The following is a 23,468-nucleotide window of genomic DNA, read 5'->3' on the forward strand; positions in this document are numbered from 1 at the left end:
CCCCTCCTGACCACTGGCAGCATGTCTGACAGGAGCTAATGGGTGTCCTGTCCCACTAGAATCACTCAGAAGACAAGCCCACAACTCTCTGGATTCATCAGCCACTGGCCCAGGCTCCTGGTCTTTGTCTGTCCAGTGACTAGGGGTAGGAATTAGGATGACTCCTTCCTGTCCAAGGAGGCTCCTCCCAAAAATGTCAACCAGGCCTTCTTGCTAAGATGTAAAGAGCTGAGAACCAAATGATTCAAATCACTAACACTGCCCAAGCTGACAGACAGTCTTGTAAAACCCAGTTCTGACAACTACAGAACCCTCCTCCCTGCGACACCGTTACCATTTTGCTCTTTCCAGCTGAGCCCAGGGACCACAGAGTCATAGAAACCTGCACATCAGTATGGAGAGTTTAAACTAAATCCAACAGTGATACGGAGCAGGGTTCCAGAACACCCTATCAATGATGGAAGGTGCAAAACACGCCCGCCCCTCCTCAGCAGTCTGGCACATCGCCCTCAGAGCCGCAAGCAGATGCAACTGCTTCTCCTCCCACAGAACAGGCCTAGTTTTCTAATCACCCCCATTAAAAATGCGAGGACCATCAAACCTTTGTAGATAAAAGATATCCACTGGAAATGTTCGCCCTTCCACTGTAAGGATCACGCACGTATCCCTGGTTGGGTCACTGGTGTCATTTTGATTAAAGAAATCCCAAAATTTCTAAAAGAAAAACAAAATCAATTCTTCACTCCTCTCAAAAAAAAAAAGGTTCATAGTAATTCACGGAAAGAAAGAAAACAATATAAAACTGGCAGAGCAGGGGGTGGGGAGTAGGGATTGGATATATATAATACAGTCTAGGGGTTACAAAATAATTATTAAAAATCATATTTTTATTATTGCAATTTTGGAGAATCACATTTCAATGAACAGACTCTTTACTGAAGACCTGATAGAAATGATAAAAGTTAGGTTTCCAAACTGCATTCAGCAGTGCATCTGAGTCAACATGCAGCTGTGCTATTGATCTTAACCCACCCACACCCGGCCCCCCCAACCCCCGTATTTTATTTAACAGAAAATTAGGTCAGAAGGTATAACTCAAGTTAAATAAGGATTAAATCAGGTTGATGTGTAGCTCTTATCTGGAAAGCACAGCTCTGATCACACAAGTTATCAGTGTATAAAGGAAGCATATACGTCTATGAACAGTAGATGTGTCCCTGGTAGCACAGTTACAGATCTGCATATACTCTATATGTACAGGGACAGAGTCCTCTCCATCTTTATATGCCCCACAGGAAGAAGCACAATACTTTGTATGGGGGAGGTTGGCAAGCATTCACTTCTCCGATGCTCCCACAGGACCCTGTTGAGAAGAGTGGCTCTTGGCAATTCCTCCTGAATAGGTGGCCACGTCCTCTTCAATGGCACTTGACCACCAGACCTGCAGTCTATAGGGAGGCCTGACGTGAGAGCACTGGCCAACGATGGGGGAGGGAGACTCCACCAAAGATGCCCTCTTGGGGCATGTGACCCAAGACACACAGAGAAGTTGAGACCGAGAAGAACCGAGTGACCAAGCCGGCAGGACACAGAGTGCTGGAGGGGGGCTGCTGTCTAGCTGCAGGGGCACAGACATCCTGTAAGGTGGAGCACACCATTATCTGACTCTCAGTGACCTTCCGATCCCCTGAGGCCTGGCCCAGCATCACTTTCTCTTCTCCTAGGAGGCCTGGCCATGTGATCACAAGGCCTGTCTTCTTTAGTTCCCAGGTATCTTCCCTAAACACACCCACGCCTGCTCCTGAAAACTGGGAGCCCAGGGGTGCCCTGAGGACCTGCATCGAGTGCAATGTGAAAGGGCTTGGAGGAGCACTTCTAGAAGAGTCCACTGGATTGAACTACAAAATAGCTGGATGCTACATGTTAACCTCAAAGTTGTGTTTGCACAGGCATAAGAAAACAAGCCTCAGGCCAACAAAAGAACTGCGCTGTGCTATGAAGAACCACACGGCACCACTCTCCATGCTTCTTTCGGGTAAATTCTCTGCAAGCGACTTCAGCCTTCCTGTGTCCTGTGGTGTGCAGAGCATGGGCACACTACAAGTGATGCACAAACAAGGGAGAAGAGACTCCATCCCACTCCCCCAAAGAGTGAATAAGCCAGGGAGGAAGGCGTGCAAAGGACCAATCATAACATAAACCGAGGCCCAATGATGGATGACCAGAAAAGAGCTGCGAGTTACAATTTGGGGAGGACGAAAGACCAATAATGACTGGCTGTAGGGAGGGCTTCCTGGAGGCAGCAGTATCCCCTGGCTAAGCCTGAGGACGATTATTACCAGCTAGGAAGGAGAAGAGGTACCCCCTTCCTAGGATGACAGCAGAGTGTAGACTAAGATGTAAAGGGGCCCCTGATGGAGGAGACAGCTCAAGGTCTAGGGCAGGCCCATCTCATCTCTGAGTTGGTTGTCTCATTGACAAAATGGATGAAGTGCTCTCTACACCCTGCAAGGCTATTGCTCCTATAAAGTGTGTCTGACTGCACTTGGCACAGGTCTGGCCTCGAACAGTACTCAGTAAGTGATCGTAGTGATCATTCTGCAGTGGTCCAAATGTCATACTGCACAGGCACTTTATTAGATGGGCAAGACAAGGGCAGCGAAGATGGGTGTGAAGTGATCAGACCTGTTCTGCATCCCTGACTCTGGAGGCCATTCTGGAGAAGGGCAGGGGTGATCAGAGGTTAGAGCCCAGCCGACTAGTTAAGGAAGCTATTACAACAGCTCAGAGGACAAAGAATGAAAGCATGAACAGGGGCAGTGTGAAAGCAATGCATTCCAGAAGTGTGACAGATGGGACCTGGCCATTGTGAGTGTGAGGGCACACGTGCATACCGGGGACGATGGAATTACTTCTTACCCAATAAGGGGTAAAAACTTCTTAAAGCTAAAAAAAAAAAACAACACACACACACACACACACAAAAACACAGAAGAAGCAACTTCCTAAAGCAATGAATGTCCTGAGCCAAAATGACTACGACAGTGAGAAAGAGACTGCCGTAGAGCTGCTGAGAGCCACGAGTTTGTAGGAGTCGTGGGTCCATGAGTTTCATGGTCTGTGGCTAGCCCGCTGCTGGCAGCCCAGGCTGGAGCGAAGGAGCCTAGTTAAGAGGCCAGAAGTGGGAGCATCCACTGAACCAGGGGCCATGAAGATGAACAGCCTGGCGAAGGAAGAGCAGCCAGCAAAGGAGCCTGGGGAAGCCATCAAGGAGGCGGAGCGAGGGGAGAAGGTGGAGCTCCAGAGGCTGCAGGCGGAGGAGGAAGATTTTAAAAAAGGCTTGGCAGACAGGCTTTTTGGGCCAAAAAGGCAAGCAGAACAGGGTTAACCCTGGTGTGAGAAGGCTTAACACTGGTGTGAGAGTGCAGATGGCCACACCTTCCGTTAAGGAGTCTGTGGTGCTGAGGGGTAAAGACAGGGTGTTGCTCTTTCAAGAAATCAAACTCAGCATTAAGTGAGAAGGCATGAGACTTTTATCCTTAAGGTCTTTATCTTTTATCTCTATTTGGAAATATAAAATATGGATTAGAAAGCAAATAAATATAGTATCAACAGTGTACGCATCTTGAGGCAGAATGAAGGACCCGGAGGAGTGAAGTGGGTTCAACCACCTAGAAAACAAGAGTTTAAGTCAAGTTTCAAAGACATGGATCACACTGACACACACACATGGTGAGAAACATAAAATGACATAGAGGAAGAGGCTCGTCTATGAAATGGAACGTAAACGGCGTGGACGTCTGGTGCACTGCCTTCCCAGCTCACCAGCTTCCTCCTGGCAGTGGCTCTGATCTGACCCACAGGACTGGACCCCAACAGCCACGCCGACATGACCTGCCCACCCCTGGCCCATGCAGAATGGTCCCAAGTGGATTCCTGACCCCAGAAGACCCCAAATTCCTTCTTCAGGAATCTGGAAAGAGAAATTATTCTCTCTTCAAGCTGGACCTGTGACAAAAAACTGTGGGAGCTGTCAGTGATCATATTTTCTGCCGTGTGAATGGAAACCAATAAAAGAAAAACACCACCATGTGATAAAATGGTCAATAAATACTCCATAATTATACCCGGTCATATTCTGTAATTGCTGACTTAATTAGGCTTACAAACAGCTAAACCAATCAAGGCGACTATGTGATCAGCTCCTGTCAAACTCCACTTGCCTCCTCTGCCTCCCAGGCACCGTCACTGGTGTCCTCACCTGCAAGCTGGGCCACCCCAGACCCTGAGCGAAACCAGAGCGGGTGGTATCTATCCCTCCAGGCAGTGGAGCTTGGAATGAGCCTGTCGCCCACATATCCAGCAGCTGGGGGACCAGGGATGAGTTCTGGTCCCCCTGGGCCTCTAGGGCAAAATGTTACCTGAGCCACGTCCTACCCCACTCCCACGCCCACATACACTCTTCCTCTCTCATCCACTTTAGCCCGTTCCTTCCTCTTCCTCGCTCTCTCTCACCTGGGAACACATTCCACACCCCACGTGTACCCACACCCACCTGGGTCCCCCCTCACTCACACACAGACCTCACTCCCCCTCACTGGCTGAGCCAGGAAGGGATGAAGAAAAGGACGGCCTGAGCCCACCCAAGGACCCCGTGAATGCTGCTGACATCCCAGCAACCCCTGCATGCTAGCGCGCTCAAGGTGTGACACAACTCCTACATTCCACTTTCCCACCTAAAAAAATCACTTCCAGGAAGTCCGTCTCTATCAACTATAGTAGGCAGAAAAGAAAGAAGCTACGTTTTTAAATCTCCATGCCACACCAAAGACAATGAAAGGCAAAAAACAAGTAAGCAAGAAATAAGTATTAACAATGATTCTAAGAAAAGCCTTGGATGTTATAGATTTCGAGCAGAATAAAAACTATTGGGGGCTTCCCTGGTGGCGCAGTGGTTGAGAGTCTGCCTGCCAATGCAGGGGACACGGGTTCGTGCCCCGGTCCGGGAAGATCCCACATGCCGTGGAGCGGCTGGGCCCGTGAGCCATGGCTGCTGGGCCTGCGCATCTGGAGCCTGTGCTCCGCAACGGGAGAGGCCACTACAGTGAGAGGCCCGCGTACCGCTAAAAAAAAAAAAAAAAAAACTATTGGGAATAATTTTTAAAAGGGGGGTGGTGACGAACATAAGGGGTAAAATAGAGATGTTCTGGGCAACTTGGTCATAGAGGAGATAACAGGAGATGAGGTCAGGTGCAGCCTTCAAAATAGTATTCCGGCCAGTATCATGGGTAAAGGGTGTAAGAATTATTAAAGAGGGCAACAGGACTTCCCTGGTGGCGCAGTGGTTGAGAGTCCGCCTGCCGATGCAGGGGACACGGGTTCGTGCCGCGGTCTGGGAGGATCCCACATGCTGCGGGGCAGCTGGGCCTGTGAGCCATGGCCGCTGGGCCTGCACGTCCGGAGCCTGCGCTCCGCGAGGGGAGAGGCCACAACAGTGGGAGGCCCGCGTACCGCAAAAAAATAAATAAATAAAGAGGGCAACAGAGAGCTTTAACCCAAGAGTTACGGTGGGCAGACCTAAGATAACAGACTCCTACAGCCCGTGAGAAGGTCCGAGAAACCAGCCAGGGCACATGCAGGCATCTCTCTCAGCCATGCTGAGTTTCTTCTCCAAGTTGTTCTGCATCCCAGAAGCCACAGGGATACCAAGAGCCAGGCCCTTTTCATCTCAGCTGCATTACAGGACTGCCCTCCTGACTGGGATCTCCACATCTGTTCTTATCTCTTCTACACAGCACCCAGAGTGATCTTTCTAGAACCCAAATGCGATCAAGTCACTGCTATGCCTCACACTCTTCTGGGGCTCCTGACCAGCAGGGCGAGTCCTTCCTCCTTCACGTGGCCTGTAAGGCCTCCCATCATCTGACCCCTACCAATCTCTCCATTTGAATCTCCCATCACTTTCCATTCAACTAAGATTCATTCAACCCCAAGTCCCTGTTCTGTTGTGCCAGACACTGTTTTAGATGAAAGGGATAACATAGAGTAAGACAGTCAGAGTCCCAGTCTTCATGGTGCTTACATTTTAGTGACAGGAAACATACAATAAACAAACACCCGGATATGCATATGTTAGCTAGTGAGAAGTGCTAAACAGAAAAAATGAGGAGAGTAAGAGAATGGAGAGCAACAGGGACACCGTTTTAGACAGTGGTGAAGAAAGGCTCTCTGGGAGCTAATATCTGATCAAGACTGGAATGAAATGAGTGCAAAGCCATGAGAACGTCTGGGGTCAGAGTGGTCTAGAAAGAGGGTTCCCCCCACCAAGAGCAGAAGCATGCTTAGGTTTTTCTGGAACAGCAAGGGGAGGCAGGAGTATGAGGAGCACTAAAGAAGCTGGAAGGAGACAGAGAGGCGACGGGGGGCACATCACCCCCCGCAGGGGACCACGGGCGAGGTATGGCTCCCACCTTATACTTGACTCAGCCGCTTGAACACATGCTTTCATGCCCCTGTGGTTTCTGTGCATGTTTAGGATGCACTTCCCCACTTCCCCACCCCTGCCCATCTGGTGAACTTCTGTGCATCTTTCCAACCCAGGTGGGATGTCCCTCCTCCGCGAAAGCTTCTGGACATCCTCCAGATGACTAGAGAGTGAGCACCCCCTCCTTGGCTGTCTCAGCAGGGGGTGTGTGTGTGTGTGTGTGTGTGTGTGTGTGTGTGTGTGTGCGTGCAGCAAGTGGTCAAAATTATGTGTTGAACTGAACTGCTGTCTGGACTAAAATATTAGTCATTAAGAGAAAAATAAGGGGGGGGGTGGTTTGAGGAGGAATGGAGTGGGAGGTTGGGGTTAGCAGATATACATTTTTATATATAGAATGGATAAACACCGCCTGCCAATGCAGGGCACATGGGTTCGAGCCCTGGTCCGGGAAGATCCCACATGCTGCACAGCAACTAAGCCCGTGCACCACAACTACTGAGTCTGTGCTCTAGAGCCTGCAAGCCACAACTACTAAGCCCATGTGCCATAATTACTGAAGCCCACGCACCTAGAGCCCGTGCTCCACAACAAGAGAAGCCACCACAATGAGAAGCCCGCGCATTGCAAGGAAGAGTAGCCCCTGCTTGCCGCAACTAGAGAAAGCCCGCGCGCAGCAACAAAGACCCAATGCAGCCAAAAATAAATAAATAAATAAATTTATTTTAAAAAAAGAATGGATAAACAACAAGTACCTACTGCATAGCACAGAGAACTATATTCAATATCCCATGATAAACCATAATGGGAAATAATATTAAAAAGAATATATATATATTTTTTTATGTACAACTGAATCACTTTGCTGTACAGCAGAAATTAACACAACAGGGGCTTCCCTGGTGGCACAGTGGTTGGGAATCTGCTGGCCAATGCTGGGGACATAGGTTCGAGTCCTGGTCCAGGAGGATCCCACGTGCCATGGAGCAGCTAGGCCCATGGACCACAATTGCTGAGCCTGTGCTCTGAAGCCCGTGAGCCACGACTATCGAGCCCGCCTGCCACAACTACTGAAACCTGCACACCTGGAGCCTGTGCTCTGCAACAGGGGAGGCCACCGCGGTGAGGGGCCCACATGCCACAGCAAGGAGTGGCCCCTGCTCACCGTGGCTAGATGTGCAGCGGCGAGGACCCAATGCAGCCAAAAACAAATATATAAATAAATTATTTATTTTTAAAAAATCTTTAAAAAAGAGAAATTAACACAACATTGTAAATCAATTATACTTCAATTAAATTTTTTTAAAAAGAAAAATAATGTAAACTTAGCCATAAAAAAATTATAGCACGGAAATTATTATATGTACAGGGAAAACTTCAACTGTACCCCCAATATAAATGCTAAAGTCATAAATTCAAGAAATATAGGGCTTCCCTGGTGGCACAGTGGTTGAGAGTCCACCTGCCGATGCAGGGGACGCGGGTTCGTGCCCCAGTCTGGGAAGATCCCACATGCCGCGGAGCGGCTGGGCCCGTGAGCCATGGCCGCTGAGCCTGCGCGTCCGGAGCCTGCGCTCCGCAACAGGCGAGGCCGCAACAGTGAGAGGCCCGCGTACCGCAAAAAAAAAAAAAAAAGAAGAAGAAATATAGCCTCCAACTAGAGTAATAAAAAGAAATTGCCTGTGTAGGGGAAAACATAGTCTGTAGAGAAACAAGACAAATAGGAAATTGTGAACTCAATTAACTACAGGCTAGTTTCCACCCACAAGCTGAAAAGGAGTTTCCTCTGATCACATGGAATCTAGTACATCGGATGGCCCCATAAGGAAGGTAGGCCATCCTGCCAAAGATAAGCTCTTGCTGCAGGTAGCTTCCCAAGGACATGTCCAACAATCCCAGTGCTAACCAGGGACAGAGGGCGAGAGGGGGAAATGCTCATACCTCTGCATCCAAGGTGGCTGAAGCCACAATCAATCGAAGATCCCCTCGCTTTTTCTGAATCTAAAAAAGAAGACATAAAAAAAGACAATGATAATAGTGTGATACTTACAGATGAGATAATCTGATATCTGAAATTTATTACCAAATAATCCAGTGTGTGTACTTTTTTGCGGGGTGGGGGGAGCTTAAAGATGAAACAAGACCAACCACAAATTGATAACTGTTAAGTCATAGGTGAAAAGGTGGCTCATTAGACTATTCTTTCTAAGTGTGTAAGTGACAAAATTTTCCAAGATAAAAAGCTAAAAAAAAAATGGATAGAGAGTATAAAGGAACTTTAAAACCTAAATATCAATTTACCAGAAGTAAAACCATTTTTTCCTGACACCTGGATAGTCAGAATCTATGTATATACAGTTAAAGTATGAAAAAATACATCAAAAGCAAACAAACAATAAATGATAACACCAAGGCAGAAATATGGACAAAAGATACTAACAGTTATTCAAAGAAACAGACGATCAAGAGGCATAGGAGAAATGATCAAATAAATTATAGCAAAAATGTGTAACAACAATGAGATTATTTTTTCATCCATCACATTGGCAAAGATTTATGTTCTGTGTTAGCAAAGATTCAGTGAAATAGGCCCCCTTGTTATACCATTCCTCAGAAGGCAATAGAGGGATAATTCCCACTATTGGGAAGGCAATGGTGGGATAATTCCTCATAAGTATTAAAAAGTCTAAATCTTTGGCCAAGGAATAAATTAATAATGAAAATAACAATAACAACAGCAACTAGCATATACTAAATTATGTGCTATTCCAGGGTCTCTGAGTACAGTTGTATAGTATATACACTGCACAAAGAGGCTAGGGGCCTCTGAAATCCAGCCCACCTTCCCCTCACCCAGCTGTGGACATCCTCCCAATGGGAAGGTTACCTCATAGTCTATTTAAGGCCCTGTGTCAGGCACCATCCTAATAATTTTACATTTTCTAAGTTTAGCCTCACAACAAATTATGTCATAGGGCAGCTCTAAGAGAACACTCTTCAAAGACAGAGAGGTTCTGCCCAATGCAGTAGCCACTAGCTACATGTGGCTACAGAGCCCTTGGAATATAGCCAGCGTGACTAAAGAATTGAATTTTTTATTTTATTCTATTTCAACTAATTAAAACCTAAGGTGGCTAGTGGCTATCAGATAGGAAAGTAAACCAGCAGAGAGAGAAACTTGTATCTGTTGCATTTTTTTTTTTTTTTTTTTTTTCTCTAAGGATGGTCTTGTACATGCACTCCACTTTGGATCCCCTGGTGTAGAGACTAGAAAAAGAAGTGGCAAGAGATGAAGATGAAGAGATAAGTGAGGGCCAGATTATGGAGAAGTTCATATTAAGGGGTCTGGATTTTTACCTAAGAGTAATAAGCCATGAAAAAGTTTTAAGAGAGAGTGATGCAATCAGATTTATGATTTAGAAAGACTTTTCCAGCCAAGTGTGATTGTGCCTTAAGTATATAGACGGTATACAGAGGGCCGCATCGGCAGGCGGACTCCCAACCACTGCGCCACCAGGGAAGCCCTGTATCTGTCCCATTTTAGAGATGAGTAAACTCAGCAGAGTCAGATTTGAAGCCAGAGTCCACGCTCTATCACCTCTTTCTAGACTCCTGTGATTGGGAATTTGTCCAAAGAAAACAACCAGAAAATACAGGAAGGGAGGAGAGGATGCAGGTAAGGTTGAAACAAAATTGGCTGTGGGCTATGACTGTTGAAGGCAGATGATGGGCACATGGGGGTCATTAAATCCTTCTCTCTACCCTGGGGTATGCTTGAAATCTTTTATAATAAATAGTGAAAGAATGAAAAGAAACAGAAATGCAACATATCTAACTACAAGGGTGCTCCTTGCAACATTATTCAAAATAACTTCAAACCTGGGAGCCATACAAATGCCTAACAGTAACAGATGAGTCAAATACTTTATGGTAGAGACGTGATTATGTAGCCACTAAAAATGTCTTCACAGAACATTTAATCACACAGGAAAATGATCTTGATGTAACGTTAAGAAAAATATGCAAGAGACAACTTAGAACATACAATCCAATCCCCACTTTGCCAAAACAGACGCATGTACACACACAAAAAGATGCACAAAGAAAAAAGAGAAGGAAACATACCAACATTCTACCAGTGACTGTCTCTGAATGAATAGGATAGATGATTTTCATTTTTTCCCCCGTATTTTGTTGGATTTTCTAAATTGCTACAAGGACTTTCCTAATCAAACAACAAACAAAACAAAAACAAAAGCAAAGCTATACCTTTTTCAGCAGGCCAATGGCAATGTCGGTGTACAAGGTCCTCTCGTGGGCTTCATCCAGCATGATGGCACTAGAATCAGAGGGACAATCTCAGTAAGCATCAAACCAACCACTGCACAAGCCCATCCAGACCATCAAAGAGACTGCTGGGTATTCAGACCATCAAAGGGACTGCTGGGTATTTAGCCCCCATGCGATCACCTTGTAGCAAAAGTAACGCTAAGTAACTCCTCTTTGAAAAGGAGGTAACGCTTACGCTAATAAAAATGGTGACATCAACATATCTTGGTGAAGAAAATGGTGTATTTTTTGCTACTTCTAAAGAGTATTACCACCCACGCTGGATTCCAACAGGATCTAATACATGATTTTAAATTCCAATATAACATGTAACCCCACAGAGCACATAAAAATCGGGACACAGCCCACCCACCCAAAGGCTGTTAAACTGCAGAAAACAGCAGGAAGAGGCACATGGTCTCAGCTGTGCCACATGTGTACCAGTGAGTCAAATGTGATATCCTTTCCCAGAATACCACAGAGCCTGAGTGGGACCACTTTAACGCCATGAGCAATGGACAGAGACACACAAGGAAAGGGAAAGTATAAATAATTATTTGGACTCTGCATATTACATTCAACAAAATGCTGCCAGGTTCTGTGCTGTGCCTCTGCAGTCACCCTCCAGAAAGATAAAAACAAGTCAACAGACTGTTCAAATAACGACAGGGATTTTAGTGAGCCCAGTTTTGACTGTAAATTCTGAAAAGAACATCAAAGGTGGTAACAGCCAAAGTAAGGAGAAAAGCTTTGGGAAAGCTGAGCATGGTCGCGAATCCCATCTATTAACACAAATGCTTCTCAATCTACTTGTGTACTTTTGAAACTTTAGGAAACTTATCACAGGAAGAACACATTTACCTGTATTTTGTTAACAATGGATCAACCATCATTTCCCTGACCAGCATTCCATCAGTCAGAAACTAAAACACAGAAACACAAATGTTTAGAAATAATTCAAAAAGTTCAAGTACAACTAAAACACATACAACCTCAACACCAGTGGGTGTACAAGACAATTCCCACCAAGGACTGTGAGAAAATGCACCAACATTTTGGTTATCAAGCAATGGAATGGTTCACAAACAAGATTTCAAAGATGGGATCCTCAGCTGGGGCTTGCAAATCTTTTAGCAAAATTTCATGCTCTGAGCCTGTACCACTGGCACTGCTGCTGATGAACAGGCAGTGAAGACAAACCTGTGTCTGTCCAGGGGGATGCTGTGAGTCTGAGATCACCGTTCCTACAACATCCCCAAAGACCACAGACTTGCAGCTCTTGAGGTTATTAACCTCAACTTCATCTGATATTATTTTAGGGAGGCTGGATGGGGTTGTGGTTAGGAACACAAGCTAACGTGTCAGGCTGCTGGGAGTCCCAATCTCAGCTCTACATCTTATTAGCTGTGTGAACCTTGGGCATGTTACTTACCCTCTCTGAGCCTGACTCCTCATTTGTAAAATGGAGAGAATAAAAGAATCCACGTCACAGGGTTATTTTGAGAATTGAGTGAGATAGTACATGTACAGTGCTTAGCACAGGCCCTAGCACACAGACAGAGCTCAAGAACGGCACCTATTATCATTTAAGCTTCATGAATGTTTATAAAATGCTTCAGAAAAATGCAGTAACAACTAGATGCTGTTATTCTCACCCCAAAACAGTTCAGTACTTTAACAAAGTTAAACATTTCCCTCACACACTGTATCTTAGTATTTTTACTTTTTGTTTTGTTTTTCAAAGCAGGGTGCATTTCCATCATATTTTTCTTGGACCTGATACGAGCTGCCATATACACACATAGGAGTGAAAATGAGAACTTGCCACCAGTGACAGACCACCAGTCAAGAACTGGGTGCCCTGAAACTACTACAGAATGGAATACAAAACTTTGCATGAAAGACCCTCTAGAGAGAATCATTTGGTTATGCAGTTCACTGAAACTTATCTAAAAATTAGCTCATGTAAATATATTTGATGGTATAGAAGAATAACGCCTTTACCTAGCAAAATGAATGTCAAAGGTAACAAAATACAGAAACTTAGAAAACAAGGCCCACATTTTTACAAATCACTACATTTAGATCATCTATTTTCAGCTTTCCTCTGTTGCAAGCTGAGGTAACTGAGTTTCTAACAACCAATATTCATTTCAATATTCATTTTCATTCATTGTTTACAGTACTGGGGAGACTCTGATTCGCACAGTGGTATACACAGTGGACACTGCTGAGTTGATTTACACTGATTACTACTGGTGCTAATTATTTTACTAGTAGCAACGAGGTCAAAGAACACACATATAAAATCCATTATCATGTGAAAATGGGAAAGTTCTAATTAGTGCAAATAACATTTGTGAATTCTACACTTTATCAATTTATACTATTGGATGGGCCAAAAAGTGCCTTCGGTTTTTTAGTAAAAATAAAAGACATATTTTTCATTTTCACCAAGAACTTTATTGAACAATGCATTCACTGTTTTGTTCCACTACCTTCTGCCATTTTTCAGGCAACTTCATAATTCCATCTTCCCAAAACTTTTTATCTTTTTGAGCAAAGAACTATTCCAGGTGCCTTTTACAGTCTTTCGGGGAATTGAAATGTTTTCCATTAAGAGAATTTTGTAGGGACTTCCCTGGTGGCGCAGTGGTTAAGAGTCCACCTGCCAATACAGGGGACACAGGTTCTAGCCCTGGTCAGGGGAGATCCCACATGCCGTGGAGCAACTAAGCCTACAAGCCACAACTACTGAAGCCTGCACGCCTAGAGCCCATGCTCCGCAATGAGAAGCCCACGCGTCGCAAAGGAGTAGTCCCCGCTCACCAGTAGAGAAAGCCCGCGCCTAGTAACCAAGACGCAACACAGCCAAAAATAAAATAAATAAATAAATTTATTAAAAAAGAAAGAATTTTGTAAAGACCGAAATAAATGGAAATCCAAAGGTGCAATGTCTGGTGAATATGGCGGATGAATCAGAACTTCCCAGCCAAGCTGTAACAGTTTTTGCCTGGTCATCAAAGAAACACGCGGTCTTGCAGTATCCTGATGGAAGATTATGCATTTTCTGTTGATTAATTCCAGATGCTTTTCATCGAGTGCCGCTTTCAGTTGGTCTACCTGGGAGCAGTACTTGTTGGAATTAATCGTTTGGTTTTCCGGAAGGAGCTCATAAGAGAGGACTCCCTTCCAGTCCCACCATATATACAACATCACCTTCTTTGGATGAAGACCGGCCTTTGTTGTGGTTGGTGGTGGTTCATTTTGCTTGCCCCATAATCTCTTCCGTTCCACACTGTGGTACAATATCCACTTTTCATTGTCTGTCACAATTTGTTTTAAAAATGCAACATTTTCATTACATTTAGGTAGAGAATCACATGCGGAAATATGGTCAAGAAGGTTTTTTCGCTTAACTTATGTGGAACCCAAACATCAAAGCTATTCACATAACCAAGCTGGTGCAAATGATTTTCAGCGCCTGATTTGGATATTTTGGCTATGTCGGCTATCTCCTGCATGGTATAACGTTGATTGTTCTCAATTATTGTTTCAATTTAATCGCTACCAACTTCAACAGGTCTACCCGACCGTGGAGCGTCGTCCAGCAAGAAATCTCCAGCACGAAACTTCGCAAACCACTTTTGACACGTTCAGTCAGTCACAGCACCTTCTCCATACACTGCACAAATCTTTTTTTTACGTTTTTACCTTTCTTGAAATAATAAAGCATAATATGCCGAAAGTGCTGCTTTTTTCTTCCATCTTCAATATTAAAATGGCTACACAAAAATTCACCAATTTTGATGTCTTTTTAACGCACACTGATTATGACAGCTGTCACATACAATTTCTCAAAATTGTCTCGAATGAAGTTAAAGACAACTAAGTGCTACTAGAGCCATCTTACGGAAAATAACGAACAAACCTTTCGGCCCACCCAATATTTGTTCCTGTTTTTAAGTCTTTTACGGGTAAGTTTCTATATTTAGTGAGCTATGTGGATTGGTGGGAAAACAATAAAACAAACATGAGAAAGGTCAGTTTTGAGTTCTGGTTCCATCACCAATGCACACGTAATGTCAGATAGGTCATTCAACCTCCCAGGTCCTCAACCTCTTCATCTGGAGAACCAAGGGCTTAGCTCTACTTCCAAGGTCCTTTCTGGGCTAAGATGCGAAGACTCGGAAAGTGCTCTGCACCTCCCAGCAGACTAACTTCCCTGAGGGCCAGGATGCTCTCATATGCTTTCTGCCACAGTATCACTGCCTCAATCAGCAGCGATGGCTGCATGTTTTTATCTCCCCGCAAAGAATCTTCCTTATTCACAACAGGAAAAGCAGCTCCGCACCTCACCTTAATTCTTGTAGCCAGTGGGTTGGTGCAGTCATCAAAGCGGATGCAGTAGCCCACCTCGTGGCCCAGCACCGCACCCCTTTCCTCAGCCACTCTCCCTGCAACCTTTGGGAAGAAAGATCATGCTGAAAATAGAGACACAGAAATTACTGCCCAGAGCACATACTACAGAAAATCTAAAGGTCACTCATTTTTTAAATAATACGTTGAACACAGTGGGAAATGAGAAGAGAAGGGGCAGGTTATTAGAAAACTAGTGTGATAAACTTAGCAGCTATCAACTTTATGTATCTCACCTCATTCTATAATTGACTTGAGGCAACTTATAAGAATAAAAATGGAATCATGTAAATATGTTACAGATCAGGATCAAAGAAATTGCAGACAAAATTCAAAAGATCAAAGTCAATGAGAAAATTTTTAAAACACAGATATGCCTAAGTTATTTAAGTTGAGCCACAAATTCAGCTCTAGATTTCCTGGTGGGTGAAGCAAAAAGGGAAAAAGAAATTTCAAGATTCTCCCTATTCCTAAAGCTTTCTTTAGCACACCAACTAGGGACAAATTTCCATGTCTTCACGCCTTGAAATAAAACAACTTCCACTGGACCATGAAGGCAAGGGAACAAGAACGATCAAATTCAATACTTGGCCATGTTCATTTCTCTTTGGAAGCGAAAGAATAATGTTTCCAGAGCAAGATAATCTAAAACAATTTGCAACAGTGTCCCAGCTACCAAAACTATTACAAAGGGAAACAGAGACAAGAATGCAGGTTGAAAACTTTTCAAAAGGCAGATGAGAAGATTAACAAAGGATCCAAGTTAACGTAATAAAGTAAAAGTAGAAAACAAAATACATAATGTATTATGAAGACCATAAACTACAGATATATTTTTCACCTACCAATAGATGACAAATAAAAGGTGAGGGCAGGAAAGAAAAAAGAATCCAACCACAAGATCTCCAGAAGGCCATTCAAAGGCTATTAGCTTATTAATAGAAAATACCCGAAATACTGAATAAACATAAAAGTGGAAGAACAATAATGCTTATAACTTAGTTTACCTTGAAAGAAAAGAGAGTTTAATGCTCATTATATAAACTATCTAACAAAGAACCAAAGGGAAACAAAATTACGGAAGTTTCCTGGGGTCCCCGCCCACCAACCAACCCCCATGCATCTCGTCTCCTCCTCTCACAAGCAAGGCAACCTCCCCATGTAGTCCCTGCATCCTGAGTCTGGAACATGAGCTGACACAGGAGGTGTCCTGAGGCAGAGCTTTCAGCTACAGCCATAGGGCCGCAGCAGCCCCAGGCTCAGGAGCCCAGAGGCTCCCTGCACGCACCTCTGCGAGCCTAGCACACTGGGCGTTATCTGACCATTGGTGTTTAAGAAACTGAAGAGTTGATGAGGATCAGAAGTGGTTCTGCCAGATGACTTGAAATTACAGATCTAAGAGGCCAAGACAGAATCAGTCATGAGCAGCTGGTGTACACCACGTAGTCTTTCAAAACATCTTATGAAACCAGAAATTCATCCTACATTGCTCTACCTCTGGAGGTTATAGCTCCCAATAACCAGTGTTTCACAGGGACAGTTTTGTTATTGCTTCAATTTCAACCCTACAGAACATTAAACTATAAATCTTGAAAAATGGTACAAACAGCGAATGTGTGCATAGAGATACTGGAGCTTATGGGCAAAACCGGCTAAGAATGAGCATAGGGGCTTCCCTGGTGGCGCAGTGGTTGAGAGTCCGCCTGCCAATGCAGGGGACACGGGTTCGTGTCCTGGTCCAGGAAGATCCCACATGCCGCGGAGCGGCTGGGCCCGTGAGCCATGGCCGCTGGGCCTGCACGTCCGGAGCCTGTGCTCCGCAACAGGAGAGGCCACAACAGTGAGAGGCCCGCATACCGCAAAAAAAAACAAAAAAGAAAAGGAAAAAAAAAAAAAATGAGCATAAATGAACCAACCTCTCCATAAAAATGTAATCATTTTATGAAGACAAACATATTTATTCTTATTATTTCACTATTTGTATACATTTGCTACAAAATGGATTTTAACTTCAAATTCCTTTTTAGAAATTTTATCATGTATGATCACACCACTGGACATTTGCAAGGCCATATTCTGTTGGCTCTTTAATAGATTTTTACCTCTACTGTTTAAGTTCTAGTCCCAATAACCTCATCAATTAGACTGCATAAACATATCTTTTTAATAGAAACAAATAGATATAGGAAAAGGAGGTCAAAAGGAAAACGAGTCACCAATCACTGAGCACCTCCTATGTGCAGGTGCTGTGCTCCAAGCTTTCACAAATTTTATCTCATTAAACATGTACACAGTCCGTGAGGTGGGCAATAGACCCTCTTTTTTACAAAGAAAGAAACTGAAATAAGACAGGCTTAGAGCTTGTCCTGAATCATAGATCAAGGCAGGGCCTGGTCGTGAAGTCAAACCCAGACTATATGAGTCCAATGAACATACTCATTAAGGAACTGCCTCTCGCAGGGATCAGGCAATGGCTTGTGTAATCTGTTCTTAGGCTCGAGACAGTTTTCAGATTTTAGTCTGCACACAAAGTACTTTCTGAGATGCAGCATTTCAAACTGGACAGCTCTATTAATACTGCACAGCTAATTTATATACTCTTTGTTCTTTAAGAGAAAGCATGTGGTTTCATGGAAATTATCCATGGCTACAAATTTGGAGGAAAAATGCAAATTGATTAAGAGCTGGGATTCCAAACCACAAACAGAAAAAATTGTTCAAATGTTTTAAGTAAGTGAATCATCTTAAAAGGTTATGTCTAACATTGCAATCTAGTTGCCAAACCGTTATCTCCATTTTTACACACACACAGAAGACTTGGGAAATGTTTATCAATAATGTCTAACTTTGAAGACAATTAAAATGAACTTTGGGGAAAAAGAATTACACAATAATTAAAACTCAATAAGGAGTAAAAATAACTCAAGGAAATAGAATTAATTTCTTGTCCAGGTAGAGATGGCAAAATAAAGGCATCTTTGCCCCCATTTCCCTCTCAGAGCTAATTTAAAACAAAAAAATAAATAAATAAAACATATTATCAACCAAAACCTGCATCTCCAATGAAAGAAGGAAACTGGCACAAGCCCAAACAATAAACTAGGAAACACAGTTGCCAAATACTGTGAGGTCTGAATCTAGAAGAGAGGCCCAGGCCTCCTCACAACCAGAGCAGGCTGCTGGCTTCCTTAATGTGTCACCTCCTTAAAAGGCAGGGCTGACAAGCCTTGTATTAGGAAGACAAGAAGCAGTAGTGTGTTCAGACCCAGGAGACACAGGAAATGTCTCAGTGGAGACCCACTTTGACAGCAAAGAATCACAAAGGAGGGGGAGTTGAAGAAGGCAGGCAATCCAATAGCAAGTATCAATCCCAAATCAGAGAGCCCAAAGAATCTTATCATGAGCTGCAACAGACCTCTCAAATCACTAAGGAGTGCTGGACCACATCCTCATCCTCACCCCCCACCAGCAAAGGACAGTAAGAGGTTTGGTGAGAGGCCAGACCAGAACAACCTCACAATTCTGCAGCTAGCAAATGAGCCCACTCAAAGATAAGTACTTATCATAAAAATACCAACACAGCCCACTGCATTAAAGCCAACTAAGAAAGAAGGAAAGAAGGGAACATGAGCAAAAAAGCAGTTTAAAAAGGAAATTGCAAAAGTATTACCCAAAGAAACAGAAGTAGAATTCAGCCAAAGAAATCCAGTTTCAAAGAAATCACAAGCTTAAGCTAAAACAACTTAAAGAAGAGACAACTGAGCACAGTTGAGGAGAAACAAGGTCTCAAATGTACAGGTCAGAAACCAATCTGTGGACATCCCCCAAATCTCACAGCCTGAACATGCAAGAAGTTACAGAGAGGCTTTTCCCAAATGTGAGAATAATCCCCCAAATTTACACAATGCTACAAATGCTACAAAGCCAAAGGAGGTTCTCCACAGTACCAATAATAAAAATCAAATCTAAATCACCCATGCTAGAGAAACATTAAAATACTGCTCTACTCTCTCTGAAGGAAGATAACGGGAAATCGTTGTCAAGTGAAGAGGTGGTCAGTGCAGACAGAGCCAAAAATTGCAGGAAAAAAGATTTACAGAAATGTGTCAGCTAATTAATAAAAATACTAGGTTATTTTCTGGATTTTTAAAAAATGTCTGGTATTATCAGCTTTTAAAATTTGTAATGTATTGTAATATCTCCACCCATTCTAAATATTCACTTCTCTAGCTAGTAAAGAAACAAAAAAGCATTCAAAGAAGTGATTATGAGACCCAGATAAAGATACAAAGGAATCAAAATAGAATAAATTTGACTAAAAACAATCATGAACATTGTGGACAGGCTTGAAGAAATATCACAAAACAAACTGGAAAACAGATGATTCCAGAGAGGGTGCTAAATACTAAAAAGAGACAAAGGGGATCTAATATACACTTAATTGGTGCTCTTAGAAAAGAGGAAAAAAATAAATGGAACAGAAAAGTGTGACAAGAAATAATGGATGAAAACCTGCCTGATATAATGAGATTGAGCCTGAAGATTAAAAGTTCTTCCACATTTAATAAAAACTGAGACAGAACAATCAGCATCAAGACATATCCTGGTACAAAAACAAGCATGTTACAAGCATTCAAGCAGAAAAAGTAGGCCAGGAAGGTAGGGAGTGGAAAAACTCCACTGGACCTCAGACTATTTCTTTACAGTGATCCTCCAGGCCAAAAGACAGTGGAGCAGTGTCTGCACAGCTCCTAGAGAGGATGAATCAAGAATTTTATATCAACAAAGACCACAATCAAACATTCTCAGGCATGTAAAATTCAGCCAATCAAGAAATAAAGTGAAATGAGCAATTCAAAGTTGGCAAAACCTTGGAAAATTATTAGTGATTATTAAACTAGAATTAAAGTTGAATACCTGTGGGAGTTATGATTACAGAAAAGAATATTTATAAATCTTGAAATAAAAATTATAGCACTGCATTTATCACAAATGGAGGAACGGTAGAAAGAATCAGTGTGCTAATTTACTCTTGTGATAGGCAACTACCTATAACGTAGTTCCAAAAATAAGTAACACCCTAAAGCTTTTTGTAATCCTTTTTCTTAGTTTTCAAGCTTTAATAAATTCTCTTGTAATGAAAAATTATTTATCCAAAGTTCAGTAATTACTCCTATTTCACTGCAGTTTCCTCTTTTGCTAAATTCAACAAAAGCAAATATATGGCTATGAACCCATTTTTATAAAATCATTTCTATCCATCCAGCCAACCACTCATTTTTATGTGAACATAAAAGAGAAACTTGAAATGATGTTCACAAATGTTCAAACTGTTTTTGCCGGGTGGTGGTTTTGGTTTTTTTTTTAATCACTTTTTATGTTTTGACTTCTGTACTTTATTACTACATAAAAATTCATAATGTACAGGTATCAATTTTACAAAAATAATCATAGTTCTTTTTCAAGTGAAGAATTAAATTCTTGAGGAGCTGCAATCATATTCATTTGCAGCTTTTAGGAAACAAGGAAAAAGTCACTGAAATAGAAGACATAAACAGAGTCTTTACAACAAAAGAGAAACTCACTGTAACAGCAGCCACTCTTCGGGGCTGGGTCACTCCCACCACTCTTCCTTCGGCTGTCCAGCCAGCTTCTGCGAGGTACTACAAATAAAATCACATTTCAGTATACAACTGACACCACTTCTCCAGAAACAATCTCCCCCAAGATGACCCTGGATTATGTTAAAATCACTGAGAAAAGAATTAACAGATGGTTCTTCTCCCAGCAGAGATTTTAAAAACTATTTTGCAAATGAGGCATCTGAGGTTTTGAAATGTTAGGTCATGTGCTTAAGTTCACAACAGAGGTGATAATCAGAAGAACTAAGGCATAAATTCAACATTCTGACTCCCCAGTCTTACAAAATTTCCCCGTACTACAGCTGTCTCAAGGAATTAAAAAAACCATCCATGGGTCACTCAGAACAGTGCTAAATCTGTAGAACAAAGAATTTTAGAGTACACACAGAGACAATTCAATAAATATCAACCATACAAAATATTTTAGTCAGAGTAAATACAAATAATTAGATTTTTTAAACAAGACCAATAAAACAACACTTGTTATTGCAAAAAAAAAAAAATCAGACTTTATATACATGTATATATCCCATTAGATTTTATTAGTATACATTAAATTTGATTATATTATCTGATTTATTTCTGTATTTATTTGCCACATATACTAATTTCTTATGTATTTATTTGATTATATGCTTTTTAAAATCCAAAATGGATAACAGGGGTTATCAGAGTTACCTGTTTTCATAATGTCTAAATTGTTTTACAATCAATATATATTACTTCTATAACAGAAAAAGATTTAAAATGCTGCTCATTTGTTCAAAAGAAATAAAGGAAGGACAAACTAGAAACTAAAGAGAATGGCTGACTACGGAGGATTGGTAGGAAAGGGATGGAAAAAGGGAGGAATGAAAACATGGCAGCAGGGACGAATAGGGAAGGGCAATGCTTTGAGTAGAGCTTTTTGTGTAGCTCTGACTCTCAGAACCACAGTCATGTTGCACGTACTCTTCAAGTACCCAAATAAATACACAAAACCAACCAGGATGTGGAGGGAAACCAAAAGAAATGCAAACACTATCAAATGACGCTTTCTGTATTACAAATGAATAACTAACTGATCACAGTGAAGGGGGTGGAGAAGAAAAGAACCAACCTAAGTAACTGAAAACAGTATCCTGACTGAAAGCCAGAGATGGAAAGAACTGTACCTAAGTGCTGTAATCTACTTAGTAAATGTTAGGGGTATGGGTTAGGAATTCTGAAGCTATTTTATGGGTCCTTTAGATGAGCCCTATGATGTGGGATTGGAATCAACGAGGTATCAGCATAAATTCATGAGTTTTAATATATATACAGATTGATACAGATATGTAAGTGGGATTATGTAGGGATTTAGTACTCATATATATTTCCTAAATCTGCCCACCGAGACTTATAGCAATGACACCTCAGTAACAATGAGCACGCTAGCACCCAAATTTTGATTTTTAAACACCATTCTCCAATAAAAGGAACCAGGGCTCCTTGGAGAAGTGGTTGATCCCAAGGCTAGTGCAGGAAAAACATAAGACAAGCCCAACACAGTCCGTGTTAATAGAAAGTAAGGAAGTGTTCCAAAAAAATCAATGGAGGCTTTTAGAAAGAACACAGGAGCCAAACTGAAGGAGCTCCTAATGACCAAAGCTGGACCATTCTGACCAACAAAATAATGGTAGTATTGGATTTTAACCCATAGAATAAAATAAATATCCATGAATCCATACCGATACACATAAATAATTGAATAAATAAATAAGTGAGGGAGAAAGAACAGTTCTTCCTTACAGAAGATTCCATTTAATAAATGTAAAAGGAAATAGGAATAGAGAAAATCCTTCATTAGGGAAACACCTGAGTAAACGCTGCAGACAAGATCTACTGAGGGATGCTAAAATTAGTAGGTGATAGTCTGAAAAGCAGATTATTTGCAGTCTAAAAATATCTCCTCCAAGATATTTATCAACTACAAAGGGAAAGACAGTAACTTTACAGATGAAACCTGGCACCTTAACAAAGTGATCAAGTTATCCTCACCAGCGGTAAGACCACCATGTCAACCCTCTTGATACAATGCACTAAGAAGGACACATCATTTCTATGGGATTCTTGCCAAAAATGCATCAGCTCATTCTAGCCATGAGAAAACGTCGCACGAACCCAAACTGAGGGACATTCTATAAAATAAATGCCTGGTACTCTTCAAAAATGTCAAGGTCATAAAAGATGAAGAAAGAATGGGGAACTTTCATAGACTGGAGGAGACCAGGGAGAAGGATCCTGGATCTTCTGAGAAGGAACTTTGGTGGGGAAACTGATGAGCTTTGAATAAGATCTGCAGTCTGATTACTGGTATTGTTACTGTCCTGCTTTTGATTACTGTAGTAAGGAAGTGGGGTAAGGGGTCTTAGGGAATTCTGTATTATTTTTGCAACTTTCCTGTTAGTCTAAAACTAGCTAAAAATAATAATTTTAAAAATGCCTGTAAGGAACAGAGTGTTTTAGATAATGTAGGGTTTTTGCTATCAAAACTGTGAAATTTCTCTCTTGCACTGAATACATACACAAAATACTACCAACCACCCCAATCAACACAAATTCAGAAAGAGAACTAC

General features: G+C 42.3%; 1 protein-coding gene across 3 annotated transcripts in view; it reads right to left on the reverse strand.

Moving 5' to 3' along the window:
• The window catches only part of DHX35 (DEAH-box helicase 35), a 73,443-nt gene that overhangs the window by 33,477 nt on the left and 16,498 nt on the right, over nt 1–23,468 (reverse strand). For all 3 annotated transcript variants that reach the window (XM_007447703.1, XM_007447702.1, XM_007447701.1), the window contains 6 exons: nt 20,815–20,892; nt 15,170–15,274; nt 11,672–11,733; nt 10,751–10,820; nt 8,423–8,482; nt 602–714 (listed from right to left, as the gene is read on the reverse strand). In XM_007447703.1, coding sequence (XP_007447765.1) covers nt 602–714; nt 8,423–8,482; nt 10,751–10,820; nt 11,672–11,733; nt 15,170–15,274; nt 20,815–20,892 — 488 coding nt within the window. The remainder of the gene's footprint in view (nt 1–601; nt 715–8,422; nt 8,483–10,750; nt 10,821–11,671; nt 11,734–15,169; nt 15,275–20,814; nt 20,893–23,468) is intronic.

The sequence above is a fragment of the Lipotes vexillifer genome, unplaced genomic scaffold (assembly GCF_000442215.2).
Source record: "Lipotes vexillifer unplaced genomic scaffold, Lipotes_vexillifer_v1.1 scaffold397, whole genome shotgun sequence".
Taxonomy (NCBI): domain Eukaryota; kingdom Metazoa; phylum Chordata; class Mammalia; order Artiodactyla; family Lipotidae; genus Lipotes; species Lipotes vexillifer.